Source organism: Pleurodeles waltl, chromosome 2_2, assembly GCF_031143425.1.
Source record: "Pleurodeles waltl isolate 20211129_DDA chromosome 2_2, aPleWal1.hap1.20221129, whole genome shotgun sequence".
In the NCBI taxonomy this organism is placed as follows: domain Eukaryota; kingdom Metazoa; phylum Chordata; class Amphibia; order Caudata; family Salamandridae; genus Pleurodeles; species Pleurodeles waltl.
The window spans coordinates 897,225,681-897,238,989 of NC_090439.1; the positions used below are offsets into that span (position 1 = coordinate 897,225,681).

Below are 13,309 nucleotides of genomic sequence, written 5' to 3' on the forward strand. Positions count from 1 at the left end.
TTAAAAACGAGAGGAGGACAACATATCTTTATCAGGTTGTTTCTGTGAAAGTGAGATGAGAATGGTAGGGTTGAGAAACTTGGAGGCAAGATAAGCATAATTTCAAAAGTTTAGTTCTTTTACAGGGGGAATTTATTACAAAAAATGCAATTATTTCTAACTCAGTTGATTTCTTAACGTACCCATCAAAGGGTTATTACATAGATCTCATATTTAATATTATTTATTCCTTCAACTCATAGCGTACAGCCAAAACAAATTAATTTTCACCCTACCAAGAGACAAATACAAAGTGATCACCTGTCAGCTCATCTTTTTTCTCCAGCAGCCCCAATATAATGCACCCACTTTTATTTACCTATTTTTGAAACATAGTCGAACAATCCTTGCTTAATCAGCAGTTGAATTGTCAAGTCCCAAGCATGTCCCAGTCCAAAGGCATACCTTTCCTCTTCCAGGTACAAGAAGTTCAAATAGAAGAGGAGGCACTAACCCAAGTTTAGTTTGGCACCTGGCCAACCACTGCACAATGTCGTGGTGAGGAGATTGCTCTGACAGCCTAGCACACTGAAACCAACCAGTACAGTGTTATGCTTCCCTCCTTTCTCTAAATTCTTTATTTTGCACAAACATGAGTTTACACTGAAATCTCCGGTACTGTCGTAGGTTTTGGGCTCTGGGGGAGAGTGGGGGTCAACTGTCACTTACTGGTCCATCGTGTCAGGATTTACACTTTTCACTGTTCCCCTTTGATGAAGTTGGATTGCATGGTGAATAAATCTGACACCTACAACCTGTTAAATCAGGATGAATGGTTGCTTTTGAGTTGACTCACCTGGTTCAGTTCAATCAGATTCTCACCCTTAAGGTCCATATGATATATTTTCCCAATTCTTGGATCAACATTAGAACCATGAGATTAGTTATATACTTACTTATAATCATATCTCTAGTAAGAGAGACAGTGATTGTATAGTGCAGATGAAACATAACAGACTCGGGCCTAACATCATCAACATATACTGATAGTAGGGATATGGTTGCTGTTTCTGAACAGATGTAAAGTGTAAAACGTCTTAGGAGACAACACACATATCAATGACATTACTTTATTGCCTAAAGGGAGTATTGTAATGGACATTGCAAGTCTGCATCTTGAGTTTTGTTTCTTTAACATTCCTATTTGCCTAAATGATTTTGTCTATTTGTAGATGATAGTCTTTATTCAACATTGCAATTGCAATGTATTTTGACTAAAAAAAAAAACATCCTCTTTGTAGACTTTCGTCAACATCGATGTAGCTCATTCCAGCTCATTGTTGCTGTCAGTGATTCACAATCACACTGTAATACCTACACTAGTTATCAAGATATTTTACTTCTACTAAAAAAAGAACATTATCACTCCCAAACTCCCCTATGGAAGGTTTTCTAGTTGCTTGCAAAACTTGATTTCCAATCTGGTCTGTCCCTGGTAGTGTATAAATCTCTAGGATGTATTGAATGTGAAACAATTTTGGATACTCAGACATTCCTTAAACAGTATCTTTGCAGTCTTCTCCCATTCACACTTAAAAGGATTTTTAAGTGACACATTATAAACAACAGACACCTAAAATTGATTTCTGTGAGGATTACATGGTCTTACTTTGCATTTTATGGCCTTACACAGTATATATCCAGATTATACTGGAGTCTCTCTTACAATCTCTGCTGGCAAACACAGCTTGAGGTGTATTGATAAGCTTAGAATTGAAGCCAAAAATCCAGGTCCTGCAAGGCTGCCACAGATTCCTTTCAGGAACAACACTGTCCATCTGGAAGTAGTTGCCAGTTGGTCTTAGATCTTCCAAAGGCCTCCTCCAATTCATTCTAGATTAAAATCTGTCAGCACTGCTCTCCTTCACTTACTCCCTGCTTATTCTCCCATTAATTTCTCCTTCTGTGGCCCTCTAAGGCCCATTAATTCTTCTGCTTTCTGAGCATCTGTCATCTTGCATTGTCTTCTCCTCTCTTTCTCATCTAACCCTTGGACTCAGCTCTGTCCTTCACCTCTTACTCCTTACCCTTCTTGTGCCAATAAAGATCCCCCCTTCTTCCTCCCAACTTTTCTCAGCCTTATATCTTCCTCTACTCTAGTCATCTCTCTCTTTTAAAACTCTGCTTCCCTGTCTAGGCACCTCCTTAAACAAGATTTTGCCCTCGGTGTTTCCCCTATTCCACCTCTTACTCATGATTCTTCTAGTGTTACTGCACCCCTTTTCTCTTCTTTCATTCTTTGCCCAAACTGGCTGATTAGTGCCTTGTCCTCCCTCCTTTGACTATTCACTTCTTCTCTGATCGTAGTATTCTTTGAATTAATTCTGCCATACTTACTGCCAAGTCTGTTGATGAATCGTTTGTCCTTGACCCCCACCCCCGTTATACTGGTTGTACAGTGCACTGACACCTTCTTGAGTTGAGTTGTGATTTACAACAATGAAAAATAAAATGTATAGTGTAAGTAGGGTATTTTTGCTGTCATGCCATACATTGTCATACCAGTTAAACATATACTTCTGTTTTTGAATTGTTAAGCGCCACTCATATATATGTGTACTCTGACTACCTTGTTGATCAGAGTGGGTCTCAGACAGATGTATATCTACACACATTGAACAGAGAGAGACTTTGGACCTCCTCCAGTTAAAGGAACTCTCTGACCAGCAATCCGTATTTGTTGGGTTATTAGTGTAGCAACTAATGCTTGAATCAGTGCGAAATGTTATGTTTAGTGTGTAGTGGGGCGTTTAAGTGAAATGTAAAGGTTAAGTTACCTTCATGTCTAATACCAATTGCTATATCTGTTATTTTGTTTCCCTTGTTCATTTTACTTTACTATGTGTGCCACTTGTTTGGTGGTAGGCCGTAAAAATAATTGGTTAGGGCCAGTATCTCTGAAAAATACAATTATTTTTCAAATATATAAATGTCTGCTATAAATAAGCATTTGCACAAGTAAATTGGTGTAACATGATGGCCACATAACAACTTAAAGTTTTGTCCCTTAGAAGTGTTTTACAACGATATATACTTAACAAGCCTAACTCCTTTGCCGCCATTTTAAATAGTAGCTGCAACTAATTAATCCATTCAGTGCGTCTTATTAGGTACATAACAAGTAATTACATTTTGATAAAATAATTTTGGGGAAAAGGGTATCTTGAACAGCTTTGTGTTAGAAGGTGCTTTTCCCATTCTACACTAGAACAAGGCAAACACCTCTGTGGCATAGATGCGTTGCTCCACCAATTTTCCATCTGAATCCTGTGCTTTTCTGTCTTTCCCCCATTTTCCTCCTTATTTTGTGTGCGCTGTGTACTCTTCCACCGCCTGACAGTGTCTTTACATCCAAAATGCAAAGCAGACAAATGGGTGCCTCAGGAAAGAACATGACTAAAAGCACCAGCATCGGAGGAGACATGTATATTTTAGAGAAGAATGATGGCAGTCAGTCGGATACAGCCGTGGGCAGTGTGGGCACCGGAGGCAAGAAGAGGCGTTCAAGCATCGGCGCAAAAATGGTTGCAATTGTTGGCTTGTCCAGGAAAAGTCGGAGTACTTCGCAACTCAGCCAAACAGGTAGGGCCTGAACCATCCTTTCTTGTCTGCTAATTACTGCAGCATACAACATATTTAAGTACATTTATTAAAATTAAGAATATTTTATGAATATGACGTTATTATAAGATTGGATAAGAGTGCCAGGAGTATCGTCAGCTCTTGAATGGTATGGATTGATACATCTATGAAGAAACTCTATTTATTTCTGAGAAATGTTATTTACAGCACTGACATTTACACTGGTGGGTAAGTAGTTGGTGCACTGTGTACATCACATTTAATATATCTTAGTACGCATTGATGATGCAGCTTACTATGATGACTCATTGTTAGAACTGTGTAAAACGCGTGGGTGGATCAATCTGGTTAGGCATTAGTGTGACCTGTTAGGCGTGAAAGATGTAAATCATGAATACAGTATAGGTATCTGGAGAAAAACTTCACGCACCTTTGCTTGAAGCAGCTTATGTTTTATGGTTACCACAATGTACAGTCATCCTAGTTGCTTTCATGTTGCGGCTGGCTCTTGCCATCTTAAACCAGTTCCTTGGCATGGATGTAAGAAACTAAAAGCATGTACTCCTATGCTCTATTATGATGAGAAGCAACTGTCATGACCCCCGTTTGATTCTTCCTTTGAGTTTCGGTGGCTCAGCCAGCTGCAACATATTTAGAGTGGATGCAAATAGGGGTTCTACTAATTATTTTTAGGTTTTGTTACAAAACATGGTTATTTTGACAAAGTTGCCAATTCGTATTTCTGAATTTAACTTACATTGTATTATTCTCAGAAAGGGAATGCATTGGCACAATATTATTGGTCTCTTCTGGGGTTCCTCCATCACCTTACAGGAATTTTTACTTTATTTTCTCCATCTTATTCCAACATTGCTTCCCGTGGATAAAAATGTCACCTCTTTTAATTAATTAATTGTTTGTATGTCTTTGTTTGTGTAAGTTCTGAATTACTTGTAGTGACTTTTTCTTCCACTCATATTTATGGGAGTTTTAGTAAGGAGAGGTTTGGGGGAGGGATGGTTAGGGGGCTAAGAAGGATTTTAGTGTGTGACAGACATTCACTCACAATGGCAAGTCCTATTTAAAAACGGCACTTCCAAAGTTACTATACCCATAAAAGGACCCAAAACAAGTGTATATGTTCTTCAGCTCAGGACAGGGGTAAGTCCAGGTCCACACGTGCTCAGCCACTGAAACAGTAACATCCTCTCGTAGAAAATGATGGAGCCCAGACAAATCATTAGCCCATAGAAAAAAATGTTAAAATACATTAATTTCAAAAACATTTATAAATTTCATTTATTGTTAAAATATGTAAATAAAACATAACTATTACTTGATGTCAAAATATTGTAATAACCCTTTAACATTTGAAAATAAATGGAATTTTCATTTTTGTTAACAGCTAATTTGAAGTTAATTTAGTTTAATTCTATATATCGCTCTTTGTAACTTTTAATACATAACTATAAACATTTTAATTTAGGTGTGACTTTTAAACTTTAAAAAAATCATTTACTCTTAGTAGACTAAATAATTTAAAATTAGTTTAATAATGCTGAAGTATTATATTTTGTTACATATTAAAAAATGTATACAGTTAATTTTTTTCTTAAAGTTTAATACATTTTTTAAAATGTCCCTATGCTTTACCATATGAAGATCTCTGCCAACAAGATCGAAAACTCCACCTACATGTCAAAAGTTATTAGTAGTAACCCTATACTTTTAACTTAATTTTGAATCATAGAGGTAATTCATTTAAATATAATAAAATACATTGAAACAGTGGTGCTCATTACGACTTTGTCGGTCTTTTCGAAAGACCACCGAAGCCGCGGGTGCCAAAAGACAGCCATATTACGATGTTGTGCCGATTTCAACCCGATTTAGGACGGAAATTCGACACCGTTGGCCTGGCCAATGTCGTAATAGAGGCAGTTCCACCGCCTGCACCGTCACGCCAACAGGACGGCACCCGCCGTATTACTATCTGTAATACTGTGCAGCGGTTTAATGCACAGCAGTGCGTGTCAGTGGTGGAAAGTGCCGGGATCCATTCTCTCCCAGACAGCCACCTCACCGAAGCAGATAGGTTGAACGTCCAAAAGGGAAGGGTGAGGGTGAAGTTGTGAGAATGTGAGTGGTGTCTGCATGTGTGCATGAATGTGGGGGGAAGAGGGTGTCTGTGTGTGTGTTTGTGAGTGCGTGTATGCCAAGGGGGAGGAGGGTTGTGTGTGTGTGTGTGTGAGTGCATGTATGTTTGTGTGAATGCCGAGGGAGAATGGGGTGTCTGTTTGAGTGCGTGTGTGCGAGTGAATGGGTGTATCTTAATGGGTGTGTGTGAGTGAATGGGTGTATTTGAGGGTGTGTGTGCGAGTGAATGGGTGTATCTCAGTGGGTATGTGCGAGTGAATGTGGGTGCGAGTGTGTCGGGGTGTAGGTAAGCGAATGCATGGGTGAGTGGCTGTGCGTGAATGTAGGTGTGAGGTCGTGTGGGGGTGTTTCTGCCGGGTGCATGACCGCCAGCATTTTCGTGGTAGTGCGACCACCACGAAAATGCTGGCGGTCTGACGAGTTGTAATACCGATGTCGGTATTACGGCTACTGCTGGGCTGCAGGTGCTTAACGCCTGCCTGGCGATCCGACCGTCCTGGCAGTACTGGCAGCGTTTCGGCCGTTTGTCTTTGGCCAAACCGCCAAAGTCGTAATATACGGATCTTTACCGCTGGCCCGGTGCTGGAAAGCCCACCACCACGAGTCTGGTGGCCCAGGGACCGCCAGAGTCGTAATGAGGGCCTGACTCTTTAAACATTTGTTTTAAAAAAAATCCCACCTAAAGTAAATGTGTGTGTTTGCTTATCATATATTAAAAATGATAAAACATTAATTATAGAATTACATTATTTAATTAAATTTTTTCAAACCAAGATACATTAATTACTATATTTAAACAGCTTACTAAAATGTTATCATGAAATGTTTTTTTATACATAATTCTATTAACATTCAGCTTAATTTATAAATATTTTTTAAAAGTTGAAATTAATAAATATATTTTAGCATTTTTGCTATGGGGTTCCATTTTAAGTTCCTGTCCATCATTTTTTATGAGATTGCGTTGCAGTATCAGTGATTGGCCATGTGTGGTATGAACTTACTACTACTCTCTTTTGTCTGTAGGTACGTTACACGTGTATATCAGGGCGTGGTGACATGCAAGTCTACACCTTTGAGTAACTTTATACTCCAAAATGGTAAATAGCCCAAAGTAGTAAATTACTCAAAAGGTAAGAATAAACTCAGATGTGTAGCTTTCTAATTTTTAAGTTTGTCTTTGTGATGGGTGCCACATATTTGTAATTGTAATTGAATCCCCTTCACTGTCTTTTATTCAAGTCTTTGCAGAAGAGGCTGAGAGGTAGTGTAGACCACACACTATTTCAAGTGTGCTACGTAAGTCTGCCTTGAGTTTCGCATTACCTATAACCTCTCCTAGGTGAGATACTGTGCCTGGAAAATCAACTCAGTGTGCCATATTCTTGAGGTTATTATTCCGTCCAGCTAGCTAGACATTTCATGACCTACATAAATGTTGAACTAGCAGGGCTGGAGAAAGGGGAGTCAATGCTATGTGTATTTCTTTGTTAGCTTATTCTACCAATGACAACTTTCATGGTACTTAACATTGAATTAGGACATTGGAATGTTGTGAGCTCAACTAATGACAATGGAGTACCTTTGAGCTTATAATGGCTGCTATAAACTTAGAGCACCAACATTCCAATGTTTGTCTTCATATTTCTCCCTTTTTAATTAGAAAATTCTGACCTTAGTGGGTAGAATGTTGTAATAGCCCAATAGCCGTTCTGTCCAGGGCTATACCAGTTGTTAAAGACTCTCTCCCTCGTTACAAGTCCTCGCCTGCAGCTCAGGCCTATAACTCGGGTTCAGGGCCTTTAACAACCTGTATAGCCCTCAATAGTGGGCTATAAGGCTATATTAGTCATAAGGTGGGAGACTCATCAAAAGTTCACCTCAGTCCTTTCCAACCAATTTTTTGGTCTCTATATCTTGAGGATCCTCTAAAGTTCACGCCCACCTTCTTTACAGTAATTTAGGGTCACCCAGCATCTGAAGATTTTTCAGTCAGAAGCTGCTGGTAAATCGCATTCTAGCTAAAGGGTTCCCTACCAAAGCTTATTAGAACATTGAATTGTTGAAAGCTCCATTAAAGACAATGTAGTAGCTCCAAGCTTATAATGGCTGGTATAAGCCTGGAGCTCCAACATTTCAAAGTTTATCTTCATTTTTCTCCCTTTTCAAATTAGAAAATTTTACTGTTAGTGGTGGAATATTCTAATAGCCTTATAGCCCTTCTGTCTCGGGTTATACTAGTTGTTAGAGGTCTTCTCCCTCATTATAGTTCCTCACTTGTGACTCGGCCTATAGCTTAGGTTCAGGGCCTTTAACCACCAGTATAGCCCTCAATAGCAGGCTATATGGCTATTTTAGACCATTGAAACGTTGGGAGCTCCATTTAAAACAATGGAGTGCTCGGGCTTTTAATGGCCAGTAGAAGTCTGTAGCTCCAACATTCCAATGTTTTTGTTCTCAGCTGTTACTGTGAACAAAGGCCTCACAGAGCCCAAGGGGATTTCAATCCCCTCGGATTCCACGAGGCCTTTGTTTTATTTATTTGAATGTTCTGCCCTCTAGTGGCAGAATGTTCTAACAGCCTTACAGTCTTCTGTAGCTGGGCTATACGTTATGCCAGCATTAGGTGCCCACTCCCTTGCTAAAGGCCCTCAGCTTCAGCTTGGGCCTTTGACGCTGGAGCAGGCCTTTAATGGCAGGTATAGCCTGCAACGAAGGGCTATAAGGCCATATTAGTGTATCTCCTTAGATCACAAATGCTTTTTCTTTATTGGAAAAACATGTTTATTTACAGGTAGAGCAGCTTTTGCAAGTTCGCATCATTGATTAAAAATAGTGAAATATTCTTCCATTTATGGATGGTTTGGCCCCTCCTACTCCCAAGGGGACCTCAAATAGTGGACATGGGAAGACAGAAACAAAGAACTTACGCACAAACATCATTGTCAGTTCGTCAACCCCAGCAAGTGTTCCTTTCCTTGTTTCATGGTGTATTTATAGTCATTCTCACAGAGAGGCACAGTGGCCGTGTTTTTTTTCAGCATATGCAGAGTGGCAGGTGATCCTGCCTGCTCTGTAAAGAAGCAATATATCTGTGCACAAGTAACATTAAGTGGCCTCCTTACTTTCAATCTGGAAAGCGTAAGTAATACCAAGAAAGACAACCTGAACTAAGGGGCAGTTTAATAAAAGTAAGACAGTTTATGGTGTTGACTGTCTTTCAGTAGTAAGATTAATTAAACAGGAATAGTTTAGGTGCATGTCTCCAGTTTGGGTTGGGGTTTTCACCCATCTTCACAAGTGGATGGCAGACAGTAGTTTGCCTGGCATCCCTCCCTGTGTTCTGGTATCCAAAGTAAAGAATAGCCAAGGGTGTTTGAGTACCTGCCATCATGATGGGATTCTCTTTGGCTTCCTGGGTAGCATGCGCAGGCTCGAGGGATGTCTAGATTTTCTCCAGTCCAACTATCATTAAATTGTGTTCTTCTGATTATACAGTGGCTGTGGCTTTTTCATCCCCAGTGGCAATCTCAGATTTTGCGATCTTGTTCCTGGTAGGGTGAAATTGGCGTTCACTTACCTCATAGATTAATTCTTGAATTCTAATAAGAAAGTTGAATATGACTGAAAATGTATGTTTGTAAATTGAGCTCTGATTAACAATTACGTTTTTTAATTTAATTAGTCTATTTACTTTTAGACGTAGAAAAGGTTAATAATATTCATCGAGCCTGAATATGTTGTTTGCGCCCACAAACCACCTATTTGTGTTATTCTGTTGTTGTACTCTTGAACATGTGGACCTTTTAAAATTTTCACGTTTCATTTCTTGTTCGTGGTAGAATAGTGAGTGAGATTTAGAGATTTTCCTGGCCCTCCGCGTACTGTTTTCTGCCAGATTAAGATTGTATTTATAATAGATCTAAATTGTTTGCCTTAGATAATGCCCTCCTTGTATTACAATCGGACCCTGTGTCACAACATGTTTTTTCAGTAATCTTTCCGTGCTCATAAAAGAATAAATAGACTGGTTTGAGGGCAGAGAATAATCTAGAATTAAGGAGGAGAGTTTTACGCACTTTAAGGAGTATAGCCATTATGTGTGCTCACAGGTCACAATTCCATCACTGTTCTTTAGTGAATTGTTTTTGTTACAAGACTGCTAAAAGTCTTAATTCAAAATTTACAAGATTCCAGAAAGTCAAAAGGGGAACTTTTGGCATGCTAATTCCTAACTATAATGTCACTGTAACCTTTGTCTTTAGTTAAAAAAAAAAGTTATTGTTATGTCTCATGCTGAGTTCTGATTGGCTGCCAACATTTCAACAAGGAAGTGTTGGCAGCCATGTTGGGGCTCTGCTTCAGCCAAAAAAAGTGTAAACAATAAAAAAAAGGGGCCAGGATACGGACACCCGGCCCTTTAGCTCTGGCAGATGTCACGGCCCAGACACCGTACATTTAAAAAAAAAAAAAAAAAAAAGAGAAGGGCTCCTGCTCTTTTTTTTTTTAATAAGCCCCTGGGTGGGCTAGGCCCCGAGCATTGTTATTTTAATCTGGGGGGCTGCCCTGCCCTATGCTGCCCAGGGGACCAGCACCTTCCCGGGGCATTAAACAAATAGGATGTGGGGGGGCATGTGCTGCCCTGGGGACCGCCACCTCCCTTGGGCTTAAAGCAAATATGAAGTGGGGGCCACCCCCCTCAATAATGCCCCCCACTGCCCAAGGGACCACCATCACCCCGGGCCATTAAAGAAATATGTTGGGTGACTGTGCACCCCCTCAGCCCCAGGGACCACCTCCTCCCCAGGGTGTTCTTGTAATGATGAGCAGGGGGGCTGCATGATCCACCCCCCCACCCCCCGAAGCCCTGAGGACCACCACCTCCCTAGGAGAAAGTGTGAAAAATATAAAGGGGGTCCAGAGTGGACCCCAACAGCCCCAGGGACCACCACCTCCCCAGGGCAATCCTGTAACGATGAGAGGGGTGGCTGCATGGCTCCCTGCAGCCCAGGGAACCACCACCTCCCTAGAACAAAATGTAAAAAATAATCGAAAGGGGGGTCTGGAGTGGACCCTTGCAGCCCTAGGGACCACCACCTCCCCACGGCTATTCTATGTTGGCGGGGAGGCCGTGTGGCCCCCCTCATAGAGCCACTGATTGCCCTGGGGACCGCCACCCCCGGCCGGCTCCTGCTGTGTCCTGGTGTGCCCACCCCCAGGACATAGCTGCTTGCTGTGGCTTGGCAGCAGCTTTGAAGCTGCCACCAGGTCACAGCAAACACTCCAGTCTGATGAAGGGAGAGCTGTCAAGCAGCTCTTCCTTTATTGGAGAGGAGCTTTCTCTGTGTGCCTGACCCCGGAGATGCAGGCAGGCACACAGAGGAAACTGCTCTCTGTGACAGCAATGTTGGCTCCCGCAGGAGGCGGGGAACCAGCTTGGACCATGGGGGCTTTGAGACTGGGTGCCCTAGGGGTCACTCAGGTCACATGGACGGGCCCATGGGATTGGGTCCCCGGGGATGAGATCGGCCCTGGGAAGGGGGAGCACACAACCCCCTCCCTAAAAAAAAAAAAAAAAACTAGGCCAGGTATCGGGGATGAGGAGGGCACTCAGCCCCATCTCCCCAGAATATATATTTTTAAATATTTACCCTGGGTCCCGGGGGATGGGCTCTTCGGGCCGATATCGGCCTAAGGAGAGGGGGGCATGCGGGGTTGGGTGGTTATAGAGGTTGGATGCAGGTACTGGCCGCAGATGAGGTCCTTTGGATAACATCAGCTGCTCATGGCGGCGAGGAGTTGGGTGGTTATAGCGGTTGGCTGCAGGGACCGACCGCTGGCCAGGACCTGCGGACAGCCCCCGCTGCGCACGGCCAAAGGCCATGCACAGGGGGGGGTTTGGTGGGTATAGAGGTTGGCCGCAGTGCCTTGCTGGTGGTCCAGCCCCTCGGCCGGCCCCTGCCATGCACAACCAAAGACTGTGCGCAGCAGTGGTTGGATTAACGTATAGAAATTAAAATTACATTACGTTAAAAAAGCCATAGAAATTCACTGAAAAAAAAACAAAGGTTACAGGGACGTTACAGTTAGGAAATAGATTTAAAAACCACCCATAGAAATTCACTTAAAAAATAAAGGTTACTGGGGTGTTCTAATTAGGCTCCCAAAACGTACAAAACCATTGAAGTTCATCACTTATAGTTTGAGGTATCTCGTGTAACTATAACTCGTGCATTAAAGTAACTATAACTCGTGCCCTCGCCCTACACTGCTAATCACCCCACAAATTACGTGAGATCTTTGACAGCATCATTGATAATATCCATATAATATCTGCAGTAAAATTGTTGAGGAAAAAACTGTGCATGGCGGGGGCGTGAGTTATAGTTACCTTAGGGCACGAGTTATAGTTACTTGAGCTAATTAACTATAGCAGGTGAATTTCTATGGTTTTGTACATTTAAAATGGAAACCTAACGATAACGTTCCTGTAACCTTTATTTATTTTTTAAGTGAATATATATATGTTAGACTTTTCATCCTTGGCATGGTCTCCCTTAACTTTTTGCCTTTGTTTCCCAGGTTGTTGATGTGTGATGGACTCTGATTTTGCTGTTTTTGTTACTCTGGGCACTTTACCAGTACTAACCAGTGCTAAAGTGTAAGTGCTCCTTTACAAAATGTGTATGTAATTGGCTTATCCATGATTGGCATATTTGATTTACTAGTAAGTCCCTAGTAGAGTGCACTAGAGGTGTCAGGGCGTGTAAATCAAATGCTACTAGTGGGTCGGCAGCACTGGTTGTGCCACCCACACAAGTAGCTCTGTAATCATGCCTCAGACCTGTCACTGCAGTGTCTGTGTGTGCAGTTTTAACTGTAAATTCGACTTGGCAAGTGTACCCACTTGCCAGGCCTAAACCTTCCCTTTTCCTAAATGTCAGACACCCCTAAGGTAGGCCCTAGGTAGCCCCAAGGGCAGGGAGCAGTGTATGGTTAAGGTAGGACGTATAGTAATGTGTTTTAAATGTCCTAACAGTGAAATATTGCTAAATTCGTTTTTCAATGCTGCAAGGACTGCCCCTCTCATAAGTTAACATGGGAGCTACCTTTAAATCTGATTAAAGTGTTGATTCCCTTTGGGAGTGGAAGGACATGTGGAGTTTGGGGTCTCTGAGCACACAACTTAAAAATACATCTTTTAGTGAAGTTGATTTTAAGATTGTATGTTTGAAAATGCCACTTTTAGAAAGTGAGCATTTTCTTGCTTATAACATTTCTGAGACTCTGCCTGTTTGTGGATTCCCTGTCTGGGCCAGTTTGACAGTTGGGCTGGTTGCACCTCACACTAGACAGTGACACAAAGGGAGCTGGGGTGTAGTCTGCATTTCCTGATGAGCCATCTGTGCTAGGAGGGAGAGGAGGAGTGGTCACTTACAACTGAAATGGCTGTGTCTGCCCTCACACAATGCAGTCTCCAACCTCCTGGTGAGTGTTGGGGGCCTGGCCTGGGCAAGGCAGAATTTCACAT

The 13,309-nt window shown here is 41.8% G+C and overlaps 1 protein-coding gene across 2 annotated transcripts in view; it reads left to right on the plus strand.

Moving 5' to 3' along the window:
• The window catches only part of RIMS2 (regulating synaptic membrane exocytosis 2), a 1,513,920-nt gene that overhangs the window by 1,361,347 nt on the left and 139,264 nt on the right, over positions 1 to 13,309 (plus strand). Inside the window, exon 31 of one of the 2 annotated variants that reach the window (XM_069220600.1) lies at positions 3,380 to 3,621. In XM_069220600.1, coding sequence (XP_069076701.1) covers positions 3,380 to 3,621 — 242 coding nt within the window. The remainder of the gene's footprint in view (positions 1 to 3,379; positions 3,622 to 13,309) is intronic. The other variant, XM_069220601.1, reaches the window with a different exon arrangement.